The 14,784-nt window shown below is 38.0% G+C and overlaps 1 protein-coding gene across 1 annotated transcript in view; it reads right to left on the bottom strand.

The window, feature by feature from the left end:
* Positions 1–14,784, bottom strand: part of MAN1A1 (mannosidase alpha class 1A member 1) — a 150,773-nt gene that overhangs the window by 19,435 nt on the left and 116,554 nt on the right. The window contains exons 7-8 of the mRNA XM_053664799.1: positions 4,248–4,371; positions 2,267–2,360 (exon numbers count right to left, since the gene is read on the bottom strand). Coding sequence (XP_053520774.1) covers positions 2,267–2,360; positions 4,248–4,371 — 218 coding nt within the window. The remainder of the gene's footprint in view (positions 1–2,266; positions 2,361–4,247; positions 4,372–14,784) is intronic.

Here is a 14,784-nt window from a genome sequence, read left to right as displayed (position 1 = left end):
TATATTTTTATTAATTTATGTAAAATAATAATATACCCCTTATATAATATTTTCATTAAGATATATTGTATTTTACAAAACAAAAATAATTAGTGAGAAGAGTGATGCTATTTTGCATTTTTGTAAATCTCTTCAACGTTTCCTGTAGTAGAAAATGGGGGTTTTCCTATCTCTTCTACATTCAACCCACACTATATCTTGTCCTGGCTGAAACATGAAGAAAATTCAGCCTCACAGTTAGAGAGCTGGAAAAGGGAAGGGTATTTTAATAGTCTTTTCAGATTATTATGGATATTTTGCTTTAATACTAAAACAAAACCTGACAACTAGTTTTTTCTGAAGGTTAAAGTTTTTAAAAAGTTAATTGTAATGCAGAGTTAGAAACCGTATTGATGAACTTTTGTACTATTGCAGTTAAAGCCACTGGTCTATCTCGTACTTTGAATGGATCCTTTTCTCATACATGATTTTCTAAAAGCAAGCATTGGTCATTTGGAAAATACTGCTCACTGAATTATGCAGATCTTCTAAACGTTGAGCACATTTTATTAGACAGCAGCAAAAAGCCATATTTGTTAATATCACCACCAATCTCATCAGAACAGTCTTTCAGTGTTGGTTAAGGGTAATGGGCTCATTCATGGTGGCATATACAAGTTTTCCAAAATTCAAATTTTTACTTAGAAGTTCAAATTTCATCACTGACACAGATACTGTCAGTTTTCTTTGAAGTGACAGGCTCATTATCAAGAACACATCTACTAATGACCCAACTCAGAAAAGGCATTCTGTTTCCAGTTGTTCTTTCACGTGAAGCTGGGGACCACAAAGCAACAGTGACCAGGTCAGCTCACCGGTCATACAATCACACATGTGCCTTTCGATGAGGCGACCACTATTTTTATTATGCAGAAGTGTTGTCAGTATACTTTCAACTTAACTACACAAAATATTACAAAGAAGAATATTCAATGGCTGAGATTTTCTAGAATCAGTAATTTATTTTTGCTTCATTAAGAACATTTTCATTAAGAACATTAAGAAATTGGCTTTTCCTTCCTCTCTCCCTTTCTCTCTCTCCCTCCCTCTCTCTTTCAGCCTGCCGTGAATATTTAGAATGTGACTATTAGTACCATTTGGAGCCTCTGCCATGGTTTGCGCTGTGGCTTTAGTAGTTTAACCCACCAACACTTCTGCAACGTAAGTGCAAATGTCAACACAGTGGCAGAGAGTCTTAGTGTTATTATGAAAACAGCTTTGACCTTGAGGATCCCTTGAAAGGTCTCAGGGGTGTCAAATGATCTGTGGATCACACTCCTGTTAAACGATGACCTTGATTATGGTTTAACAATCTCAATAGCTAGGCCTTCTCTCGCCATTACTAACCCACAGACATGGATTTTTAGCAGCTTTTTCCTACTAAATTATTAAGTAAAGTACTTCTAAAGTAACAATGAGGCACAGCCATCTAAGAATATATAGTATTAAAATACAATGAAAAAACTCAAATTACAGTAAAACGTCAAGGCATTCTGACACAGTCGGCACAGCTAGGCGTCTCACTTAGTATTCTTCACTTGCTCTCAGTTGCTGCTTAATCTACCGCTGTTTTTTCCAAATCAGTTTGAGAACATTTCTTTCAATTCCTCTGCATCATTATACCCCTGGTCAGACACTGTAAGGATCTCAAGTGAGGGCTTCTGGCATAATACTTTCTCCTGCCCTAGAAGTAATTCTCCCGGCAAGAAACCTTTATCTGCTGGGCTTAAAATTAAGTAGGGAAAATACCCTGTTTGCTCTTTCAATTTCCCAACCCTTAAAGATTCCGACTCCTCTCTCATCTTGTAGTCAAGCAGAAAGAAAATGTTATGAAGTAGAATGATCTAGCTACTCTGTCTGCAACTCTGATGATAGTCATTAAAACAAAGGAACAATTTTCCCTCCTGTGCACATGACCAGCCTATTTCAGGCTGACATCCTCACACTACCCTGACTTGATCTTCCCCTTGTGATTAATGGCTTTAAATGTGCTTATATGTCATCACGCTCACAGTTATGCATGAAAAATAAACACTCTAGTTTCCTGGTAACACTTACAGCCTGTCTTTCTTATGACAGACACCTTCTTATTAAAGGAACTGTGCTTTCTTTCTCCCTTTCTCAGCATTCTCCCAGAAGATTGTGCTTCATTCTGCTTTTCCGCTTGGTTAGGAGAACAGTGCTGGGTACCATAAAGAGCTAAAACAATGTTAAACCTTTGACTTACATTGACCCCACTGTCCACTGCTGGGATTCAGGTAGTTAGGATAAAGGCCTTGTGGTTTTTCCAGGTTGTTCAGTACTGTTCGAATATTCATTACCTACAAAAGGAAATAAAATGTTGCTATTAAAATCCAAAAAGCAATTTTGGTGCCATTCTTCTGTCTTTCTTGATTATAGTTCCCCATGTTAGGGAAAAAAAAAGTTGATTTAAATGATGCAGAATTAGAACAAAGACAGTTGCTGCCGGCTTACAAAAATAATAGGCAGTAAGTGAACACAGGCACACTGATCTACCGTATGTCAGATGCCATAAAAGGAACCAGAAATATTTCAGTAGATAAATGAAGTCCATTCCAGTGGGAGGACAGAGATAACAGAAGAAAGCATAATATTCACAATGTAAGTACTATCACATGTGGTGGTAAATGTGATGGAAAAGACACAAGGTGGTACCAGGACAGAAAGTCTGGTGAGGTGGTGAGGCTGCACTATCCTGCTCAGGGTGGTCCAGGGAGGCTGATGGACAAGTGTCTGGGCAGAAATTTTAGGAAATGAAAGGAGCAAGCGATGCAGGAAATTGGAGGAAAAGTAACTAGGACAGAGGGAAGAGCAAGTATAAAAGCTGTGAGAAGAGAGTGGGTTTGGAAGACAGGAAGCAAAGGGAGAGAGATGCAGGCCATGAGGCCTTACTTTACTCTGAGTGTGATGGGGAGCCATGAAAGACCTTTGTTTGTAATTGGTGTGACTAGCATGTAAGAGAGGGAGTGGGAGTCAGCGGCAACTGCCGAGTCCAGGTGGGAGATGATTGGTCCTTGTAACAGGGTGGCAGCACAGAGTCCTTAGGACCTGGAGTTACCAGAGAGAGAGGAACTGGGTGACCTCAAGGGTTTTGGCCTGAGCCACTGGGTGAACTAAAGTGCCAGTTACCAAAACAGTGAATACTGAGTAGGAGCAGATCTGGGGTTTCAGTCTGAGATATTTTAAGTGGGACCTGTCTGTTGGACCTCTTAGTGAGATGTTGCACAGGTACTTGGATGTGGAGTCTGGAGTTCAGGGGACAGGTTGGGACCAGAACAATCAGTCTGGAATCAACAGCATATAGATAGCATGTAAACCCATGGGTGAAATAATGTAGGGAGTGAACATAAAGGAAGAAACCCAGGGTGGAGTTCTGGGGCTGTCTAATATTTAGATTTTGGGGTGATGAAGAGGAGCCCAGAGAGGAGACTGAGAAGCGGCACCCAAGAAGGAAGGAGACAAGCCGGGGGAAGACCCTGTGCCTGGTGCCCAGGGCGGAACATCTCAGGCAGAGGGAAGAAACCAAGTGCGACCAACACTGAGAGGACAAAGAAGATGAGGGGTGGGAATGATGAGCGGATCTGGCAATGTGGTGCTCACTGGTCACAGGCGTGGCCGAGACAGACGCCCATTTGGGAAAACATTGAAGAAGGTGGGAGACAAAAAGGGAGAGTAACAAACAGGGACAACTTTTCCAAGGAATTTTGCAATGAGGGGGAGCTAAGAATTGAGCTGAAAGCTAAGGGCAGCATGGTAGGGTAGTATGAATTTATCCAAATATCTGTAAAATTTGTTTCTTGAAAATCAGAAATGGATTCAATAGCTACTTTGCATTTATATAATACCTTGAGTTTAAAAAGTCTTTCACATACTTGGTTTATATAGTCCATACAATACTATATACGTTTAGATATAAAAAAAATATTCATAGAGGTCAGGTGACTTGCCTGAGGCTCAGAGAATCGGTTGTGTAAGCCACGCCCTCTCATACTGAGTTAGAGTGGCACCATGGAAAGACCGTTAGTTTAGGTCGGTTTATTGAAATGGTGCATGTACCAAAGCTCCTTAAAGAGCTGTATTAAACTTGGTTGCTCTTTTCCACATTCAATGTTATCAAATCTCTCAGCAGAGGATATTGTTTCTCACAAGCAACGCTTTGCAATGCAAGGCGTAATAGAGAATCTCACCTTTTCGGCGAAGATAGGGTTTCCTGATAAGTGGCTCAAGTGCATAAACTCCAAATGCAGAGTTCCAAATTCGGCCAAGATGCTGCTGCCGCCTGAGGCCCAGGGCCAGTTCCTTCCGATCCCACTGAAGAAGAGAAGAGATCGAAGAGTTATGGGTCAGACTAATTCCATTGTTTTTCAGCTCTAAAAAATACAAGGGAAAGGCAGCTTTTGAATAATGGCTCCTTAGCTAATAGCCCACTCTGGATATTAAAAAAAATATCCAACATTGTTGTGTTTGGCTACCAGTCTCAGGCTTTCACTTCTTTTTCTAAATTGAAATTAGTGTTCACTTAAGTCACAAAGAAGTTACTATGTGCTTGCTGTTGATGAACAGATAAATATTTTGGAAGGTCCAAGTGCTTGGAATTCTACCATTCCAAGTAGAATATAAAATAAAATCAGACTAAAACATCCCCACCCCGCTCCAAATCCTAATTAAATGAAGCACTTCAACATTTTTTCTAGGATATTGGATAAATCTCAAAGATTCATTAACAGTATACTCACACTATATCCTTTCCAAACCTTCCATTTACTGAACTTCCTTTCTTATGTTTCTCTTCATAATACTTTACCTACCCTAAGTACATTTCCTGACAACTCTGGCCTCACGCTTACTCCTGATTTCCTCATAGACCAAAGCCTAGATTTCATTCCAAAACAATGATTTATAGTCAACCTAATAAAAAGCAGAAGATATTTGAAAATCATATATTAATTCACTTTAGAAATGCCTGATATTTATTAAGTTCTGAGAATGTGAATCGGTTTTTATTTTTTTGGTTGGCTTAGATAAAAGGAGTACCCAATCATCTAAATAAGATAAACAGCTACTTTCAAATTTTACTAACATATAGCAGATGCATATAGTAATTGGTCATCAATTTGTTGTCATGACATTATTTTTTATAGTCCAACTATACCATCACTGACCCAAGTCAATAAGCATATTGAGCAACACTACAGATTTCTACATTCTAGAGCAACTCTTAAACACAAAGCTGCAACATATGGCAATGCCAGGATAGTCGGGAAGGAAACAGTGACTCCATCCTGGAGAGGGAGGGGTGCAGTGTGTGGAGAAACCCCACCTGGTCCCCAGGTCTTCGGGGACTTGTTCTTTTCCACGCAGGGTGTTCAAGAGAGTGACGGCACACTCAGGTGGGAGACTGAAACAGTACACACGTACTGCACTAAAATTTAAGGTACTCTTGTATCTAGGCATACGTTTCCCACTATTATTGTGGTAAGTCGAGAAAAAAACAGAGATAATACTGAAAGTTTTCAGTATATTTTTAAACAATTAAAATTGAAAAGAGTTGTTACAAATACACTCTCTCCTTCTTTGCACACATTCATATCAGAAAAAAAAAACTAGCATTCTTTTCTACCACTTTAATTATACCGGGAGGAAGAACATTAAAAGCACCGGAGAAGAATATGGCATGCTAACAGAAAAAATGCTGAATTTAGAATACATGGTATGTTTCCATGAAAGGGTGGCTTTGCTTACTATTTTTTCAACCTACAGACTTAATGTATTTCAGTAAAACTGTAAGATTAATAGTTGCATTGGTCAGGGAAGGGTTCCAAGAAATCAGAGAAGGCATCATTATATCTAGATACTAAACTAGGTCACTTGCCTTTTCTTAGGCAAAGGTTTAAAGACTTGAAGGTTGGCTGGATGGAGAGCATGGTGTGTGTGTGTGTGTGTGTGTGTGTGTGTGTGTGAGGGAAATGGCTGCCTACTTGCACAGCACATGTGCAATGAGTGAGAACTCGCTGAATGAGTCCCACCATCTTTTTTATCTTTAAATTCTATGAGTCTGTTGAGGAATCTATATATTTGTATGGCTCTAATATCTACAATGATATATATGAACAGTGGGCATCTCACACCAAAATGGTGGAGTTGGGATGAAGGGCAATGAGCCTCGGGAGAGCCTTGCTCCCTTGGCCTGGAGTCGGGGTGCCCCGGGCATGTCATGATGCAGTTAGGCGTTCTAGACCTCTGGCTCAAAACCAGTCTCAGCTGAGGAAGGAGGGGATTCACAATGTGTTTAAATCAGATTGGCTACCACAGTATTTTAAAGCAGCCATGGTGTTCTTTATCTATTTTACCTTTATTTTTACTAATGCTAATACTATTTAAACAATATTTTAAAGATAAAATAACAGCTTGTATTCAGAACTATTAGTTCCACAAGCCAGGCATGAAGGGAATGAATATTTAAATATTCCCAATTTTGTTACAATGACTGCGTTGTAAGCCAAAACTGTTAGTCAGCATATGGAAATGTACATACAAAAAGGCAATTAACACAGTTTGGGGAGCAGCCAAGTGTTTGTTTTGGTTCACTGAATCCGGGAGCCGAACTGCAAAGTTCTGCATCACTCTAATTTCATTCCTCTCGGTTTCCTCCGATCTCCAGGTTTTCCATGTTAAATTGAAATGTCATTTAATGTACAGGTGACACCGGAACAGCATGGGTTTGAACTGCATGGGTCCATTTATATGCAGATTTTGTCCCACAAATACTATAAATGTATTTTCTTTTTCTTATGATTTTTTTCTTGTTTACTTTACTGTAAGAACACAGAATGTAATACATAAAACATAAAAACTGTATGTTAATCAACTGTTTATGTTATGCATAAGGCTGCCAGTCAACAGTAGGCATTAGTAATTAAGGCTCTAGGTAGCCAAAAGTTACATGTGGATTTTCTAATTCATGGGGGTTGACATCCCTAAACTCTGCATTGTTCAAGGTTCAAATATATTTTGATTTTTAATTTAGTTTAAATTTTCAATAATCTACAAAGGTAATATTTCTTTGAAAATAAAATGTCAAAGTGAAAATAACTGATTTTGACAATTGCAATTAGAATCATGCCTTCAAAACATTAAATCACTATGATTCTTTTGAAAATGTGGAATATCACTATATTCTTTACAGACATAATTCTAATGTAGTTTATCAGCACTGGCAACATTCTCCCTGCTCCTCCTGCACTCAAAACAAGAAGGTATCTTTATTTAAAGACCTCGGCAGCTCTGATAAGCAATGGACCTTATGCCTTTTTTCTTTTTTCTCCTGGGGAATGGTTAACAGCACCAGAGAAAGGAATTATAGTACTAATGACACTATTCTACTCAGGGCTGAGTCCCAGGGGAGAGCTGCTAACTCTTTCTGCAACAGCTGAGGATGGATCAAGTAGTCAGAGGGTTGCTCTAAATTGATGGTATATATCTTCAAAATAATCTTAAATTGAGGTACATAAGAGTTATATGTTATTGTTACTGCCCAGGCACAATTTGCATCATTAATAAATACATCTGTCTACTTTGGATAGTTAAATGCAACAGAAAATTTACAGAACTGAAACAATTCTAAAAAGCCAGATGATGATATGCACAAAGCAATAAATAGTTATAAAAATCTTAATTAGCTTTGACTTTAAAATCCACTTTTCCTTGATGGTTGCTATTCTATGCAAAATGGCAAATGGGCCCATAAATTTTTTTCTTGAGGATTCATGCCTGAATAATTTCTGATTAGCTGATCAGTAAACAAACTCCCTTTGAGGCCATAGTCCAGAATATAGGTTGCTTGTGGGCAATGGAGTCAACAAGATTTAGGCAAAAAATCCCCCACATTCTTTATATTATGATAAAGCTTTATATATGCAAATGAAGATGCACCTAGGGATATTTATTTCAAAAGAGCCGATAATCCAAAATTATTCTTTTAGGATTTTAGCACAAATTAGAAAATACTAATTAGAAAGTTCATGAATCATTGTTTCATTTAATTGAATTCCCAAAGCTCATTGATTCTGAGATTAAATGATTTCATCTTAAATGATCACAAATGTCTTTTTCCTGAAAAGGTTCACACAGTGCCACACTTGTAGCTTAGTGTAAGGTTTGTACTGCAAGGCCTCACTAAGAGGTGAACCGCCAGTCCCAGGGACCGGCATTCTAAAGCTTGTCAGGAACTCTGTTTTTGGGTTGTCCTTTGGGTAAGATCTCCTTGCCCACCACTGTCAACAGACTGCAGTAATTGAATGTAGTTTCTGCCCAGTTATTAGGCAAACTGGGCTATCCTATCGTTTGGTTTGGGGAAAGGCTAGCAGCATGGATGAGAAAGCACTTCAGTGCATTTCAGGTGTGTGGGCTTGCAAACATGTACTTTGCTGAAGTTAGTAAATCATTCTACATGGTTTTTAAAATATACATTATATTTTTCATGAACAGTTCCCATGCCAATCCATGTATATCATCAGTGTTGCTGAGTGCATAGTATCTGATTGAATAAATTCTCATTTATATAAACATGCCCCTACCAATGGCCATTGAGGCTAATTTATTTTTTATTTTTATTTTTTGCCACTATAAACAATTTAGTAGTATGTCCAGTTCTTTTTTTAGAAGTCTAATGTGCTACCCATTGTGCTACAGAGCCCACTTGTCCAATTCTTTTTTTTAAAAGCAAACATATATTCATAAAAATATCTATATAAATACCACCTGGAAGGTGTTAGTTTAACTGTCTAAACTGATAATAAGCATGGATTTGGAAATGTGTAATGGAGGCAAACATGTCCAAGGTGTAGAAACTTATTTCTCTTTACAGTGGGCCAGTTGTTATTCCATTTGGCAGCTTCTAGAATTCTTGGGGTTCAAATCTATCAACTGTAGACCACTGCATCAAGTTCTTTAAAACTGGGGAAGGGGGCGCTACAGGCAAGCATTTTTGTCCAAACACTCTAAAAAATAAACCTCCGGATGCATAGTAGAGTCCATCTTCAGAAATGGTAATTCACTAATATTAATTTGCCAGACATCTCCTTCCCTTGGTTTCAGCTTTTATACACAATTGTTCATTACTGTAGGAGTTTAACACATCCCATCACTCTACGACATTAATTAAGATTCAAGACTATAGTGAAATTGGGCTGTTTATTTATCTCTTTGTCAGCCATTCATTTATGGGTCTATGGATCAAGCTAAGTGAAATTTGCGCAGAGCCGGTTTTTAACTCTCCAAATTCTGCTCTAGAGTCTGTCCGGGTGATCAGAGTGTGCAGGACTGCTCTCTTCCACTCGAGTCTCAGATCTCCAGGGACAGACTCCATATTATGCACCTGTGTGATCTCTAAGTCAAGGGCAGCGCCAAGAAACAGAAGTGTTCAATACACATTTCACTTAATAAAATAAAAAAAACAATAATGAAGTGTTGTGTCATTGGGTTCCACCCTAACATATTGAAATAATTTAATCCTATATTAGTGTCACCATATAAGCTCTCTGATAGTCAATTCAGAAACAACATCCTTTCTAGGCTATTCGTGTAGGCTACTATCACAAACTTGAAGTGGTCTGAAGCTGTGATTTCTAAGAGCTGAGATATGATGCAATGAGAAAAGTAAGGATAGCATGGTAAATTTTTATGAAGGCTAACTTTTCTTCAATTTAAAGATTGTCTTTTATTCTGAATCTATGTCCTTCCCACTTTTGTGATGTCAGGCTTATATTTTTCCTTTCAGATGAAATAATGATAGTAGGTAGTTTTTCTTTTTTGGTGTCTTTAAACATTGGCAACTAAGGCTAGTTTCTCAACAACTGGGAAAATTTTACTTGGCCCATGAAAACTAAAACTCTGGCACCATTGATCTTAAGATGTAGCTGAAGCTATGAAGCAATTACTAATGGAAAGAACAGCTCACTATCCACTTTGCCATAACTAATGTAAGTTTTTGGCAGAAAGTCTGAGGTAAAAAGAATAATATTAAATGATTTTATGCAACAGATTAAAAGATGAGCACTTTGCAGGTATCTTGCCAAACTCAGCAAGGACATTTGAGTCAGTCAGTCAACCATAATTTACTGAGTGCTTACTATGTGCCAGGTACTGTGCAATACAACCAGCAAACACTGTAGGAAACCTACCAAGGCTTTTTTGAATGATCAGTATAGCCTGTTCTGAAATTCTGGGGCTTTAAAAGGGTATCAATTGCAACTCAATTAACTTTTCATTCAGGTACCTAAGTAGAGGTAAAACAGTTTTTTGGAGGACAATGTCTGTTTTTCCTTTGGGCATTCCTTAGAGGTCTTTAGGAAAGAAATCAAGTGGGTCTAATTAACTTTTAATAAAACAAAGTGAACTTTGTCTGACTCATATATGAAGGACATCGATATTCTATTACGAAGTTTAGCAGATCCTCACGGTAGGTTTTTTCCAGACATTAAACTACTTGGGAGTAATTGGGAAAGATTCATTCTCTAATGCTTAGTAAATTAGTTATCATTATACTTCAGAGTAGGCAATACATTGCTTTTAAGGCAAGATCAGTCAAATAAGTGCTAAATTAAGAAACCTCTAGTGGAAAAATGTTGCTAAATGCTACAAATGCTATTAAAATTCCCAAACAATAAATTAACAGCAATAAATTTCAAGAAAATAGCTGATGCCTAGGTAATCAGGGCCAATAATCAGTGTGTTGTTTTAAGCTGCCTTATGTAAATTCAGGCACTGCTTTTAATGGAAATCTAACCAGCAAAAAGAAACTTAGTTAATTAAACCACCTTATAATTTAAAATGCTAGCTTGTCTTAGTCTGAAATTTTTACATAAGAAGTATCATGCAAATAAAAATGTGTGCATAGCTTGTGGTTAGAACAAATAGATTCAGGATCACTCAGAACAGATGCTGGAGAATAAAGCCATCGCGCCGCTTCATTCTAGTTTTCCTGCCTTCTGCCTGCAACGTATGGCTTAGAAGCTGTGGGAAACTGTGTTATGAAACAGTGTGGCACCTAAAGTTTCAGGCATAAAGATCAGAAAAATCATGAGAAATGAATAAAAAGAACAATGGAGAATACAGAGCACAGAGGAAGAATAAATTGTTCAGGAAAACTCAACAGTAAAGGTGGGTGTCCTGGACAGAACAAGAACTACTACCACGAAATCACTGTCTATTCTGCCTGCCCTCAGAGACCGCCTCATACAGAACATAGTCCGGGTAGAGGATAATCTGCGCATAGTTAGCTATATGCTGCTTTGTGACGTCTTCTCTGTTAGTAAACTTTCTACATGCTTAAACTCATCTCCCTATCTGGAGAATAAGATCGAAATGCAGAAACTGAATTCTGTTCCTTCTACCACCATCACCCCCTCAAAAAGATATTTGCGTAGTAGATGCTATCATTTGATAATTGTTGCATTTATATATATATATGTCAGAAACAAATCTACTAACATTAATATAATGCATATTTTTTAAAAATCAGGAAATACTCCAAGCAAGGTTTATTACTCAATGTATTTTGCACTGGTGTTTACCTTTAGCTTACACGTTTATATATTTTTAGTAATTAATATTCTTCATATTATAGGGAAAAATTATGAAAAACATAACTGAACTAATAACTTACTAAATAAAAATAATAAAAATGGGTAGTTTACATGGTCTCAACTTTTGGCAGCCTCCTACTGCTGATATTAACATCAAAAAGTGTTTCAACATGAGTTTGAATGGTGTGGGTCCACTTATATGTGGATTTTTTTCAAGAAACACTGTTAATGTGTTTTCTTTATAATTTTCTTAACATTTCCTTTTTTCTAGCTTACTTTATTATGATATAGTATATAATACATAACATATGATTCTGTGCTAATCAACTGGTTATATTACTATAAGACTTTTGGCCAACAGTAGGTTACTAGTAGTTAAGTTTTGGGGAGTCAAACTTTACACACAGATTTTCAACTGTGTGTGTGTGGGAGGCGGCCCTGACCCCCATCTTGTTCAAGGGTCAACTGTACTATATCAGTGGTTCAATGGTGGGTAGAACTTTGATAATAAAACTACCTATTTTATAGCAGACATATTCAAAATGTATGTTGGCAGACATAAAACTGTAGCTTTTAAACATCTCTATTATTTAGCATCTGTTAGTTCTGTAGAGTGAAAATATCAATATAGCATCTTGAGACCATACAATCATTCCTATGTTACCTTTAAGGAAATACTTAGATAAATGAGTGCCCACACAAAATTTGTAGCTTTTGGTAACTTCCATTTGCTAGAAAACATTATAATGTGCTAAAAGGAAAACATTAAAAATAGTATTTTGAAACTAGCAATAATAAGCACAGCCACTGTAACCTTAATGAAAAGGAAGGGAGAAAAAGCCCTTCATTCTTTCCTTCCTGCTAATGGGGTTTGCAGTACATTAAGGGTCCAGGGCAAACTGCAAGCTCCGAGAAGTGCACGTCATGATTAGGCCCCAAACACTGCTGCTCCCAACCCACTGAGCATAGGATTTTAGGATGCCATGAAAAGAATATCTGAGAGACAGAGGAATTTGGAATGGAAGGGGAGAGGCTGAACGTAGGACAAATTGCACTGTACCAGCGTAAGGGAGACCAGACTTTCCACATAGATCTGGTCTGAAATGAACTGTTGTGAAATACAGCAATAAATTGGAAGGTGGAGTCTGGGGTTTTACGAACTGGGGCTACTCTTGGCACAAAATAAATCTTACACCTTTGATGAGTTCCTCCTTCTTCCTAAAATGTCAATTTAAGAACAATAACAATGTTTGTGGACTACTTTCCTCTCATTTAAAATGAAAATGCTCCCTTGGGCCCCACAGACAAAATGGACATTCTCGGAATTTAAGATCACCTACTTCAGTTAACAGCAAGGGCCCACGAGAAACTTGGCACAATTATCTTGCAATGTTAAGTGCTAAGGAGAAAATAAAGCAGGATGATGTGACAGGGTCTGATGAGGAGTTTCTTTAGCAGGGCTTCTTGGGAAGACCTCATTGAAGGGGAGATCTCTTTTGTCTTGCTGGTGGTCTTTAAGCTGAGACCAGCAAGATAAAAGAAGAACCTGCCAGCAAAGACCCGGGAGTGGCTCCTGCAAGTGCCCCGAGGTGGACACGACTCTCTGGGAGGCTGGCTGTGTGCTGAAGGACAGTAGGTGAGGGGAGGAACACTGGAGAGCTGAGGAAGGGGCAGATCGCCTGTAGGCCACAGAAAGCATTTGGAGTTACTCTGAGGGCAATGGGAGGTCACTCAAGGGTTCTAAATAGGAGGCGATGAGATCTGATTTGTACATTCAAAAGTTCACTCTGGATGTGGGAGGAAGTGATTATAGGAGAGCAAGACTGGAAGGAGCCTAGCAAACAGGTGTCCAGGCGAGAGGCAGACGGTGGTCTGGACTGTGTACCAAGAGCAGTTGTGGAAGAGTTCAGGCTATGTCTGGATGTAAGAGTTGTCAGGAAGAATTGTATTTGGGGATGAGGGAAGACAGAAATTAAGGACAATTTCTAGATTTTTGGCTTTAGCAGCTGGGTGGGTACTGGTGCCATTTAAGATGGCAAAGACAGAGACAGGAATGACCCTGATGAAGAAAAGCATGATCTGTGTTTAGATTTTGCTCTAATAACCATAATTAACAATTGCAAGGGAAAAAACAAATTTGATCATATTAATTTCCCTTTTTTAGTTTCTAATAAAACTCAATTTATTAAATTCAAGGAAATGTTTTTGCAATAGCTTTTCTAAAATAATTTTTTTAGTTGTGAAAACAACAGTAATAGGGCAAAAAATTGCAAACATACAAAAGGTTACGGGATGGAAAGGAACTTATATTCCAGATCCCAGTATTATTTCTCAGAGTAAAAACAATCAATAATATACTGATATCTCTTCCAAAATATCTTAGTGCATGATCACTAGACAAAAAACAATACACATGAAAGTAAACTATACATATTGTTATATACTGTGTTTCATGAAAAAGTAAAGTATCTTGGTGGGGTGCCTCATTACGGCTGCTGCCTACAATGCCAGTGTGTCTGAAGTTTTGCTGTTATAAACAAGTGAAATAGGCCAGGTGCTGAAAGACAAATACCATATGATCTCACCTTTAACAGGAAGCTAAACAACAAAACAAACAAGCAAGCAGAAAAAAAAACAAAACAAAAAACCAAAGACACTGAAATAGAGAACAAGGGGACAGTGACCGGAGGGGAGAGGGAAGGGAAGTTAAGGGGAAAAAGGGGGAGGGATTTGGAGGAACAAATAGGAAGGACACAGGGACGAGAACTAAGGGGGGGGTGGAAGTGGGAGGGAGGTGGGGAGCACGGGGCAGGGGGGCTGGGATGGGAGAAATAGACAAAAAAAACTGTACTTGAAAAATAACTAAATAAAATTAATTAAAAAAAAAAACAATGTTGTAGACTCTCGAGTAGAGTTCCAGGATAAAATCCTGCAAGTGGAATTTCTGTACTGTACATATGTATTTAAAATTTAATAAACACCCCTCAATTACCTTCTAAAGAGTTTGCCCCAATACATACTCCCTTGTGTGCAAGAATGTCCTAGCTCCTAACTCTGGGCATTTATCAAATTTTAAAAACTTGGTGAATCTGTTAGAAAAAAAATCCCAAAACATCTTAATGCTATTTTAATTTGCATT

Source organism: Artibeus jamaicensis, unplaced genomic scaffold (genome assembly GCF_021234435.1).
Source record: "Artibeus jamaicensis isolate MK-2021 breed Jamaican fruit bat unplaced genomic scaffold, CSHL_Jam_final contig_387, whole genome shotgun sequence".
In the NCBI taxonomy this organism is placed as follows: Eukaryota; Metazoa; Chordata; class Mammalia; order Chiroptera; family Phyllostomidae; genus Artibeus; species Artibeus jamaicensis.
The sequence above is the reverse complement of the archived record's forward strand: the minus strand, read 5'-3'. Positions and strand labels throughout refer to the sequence as shown.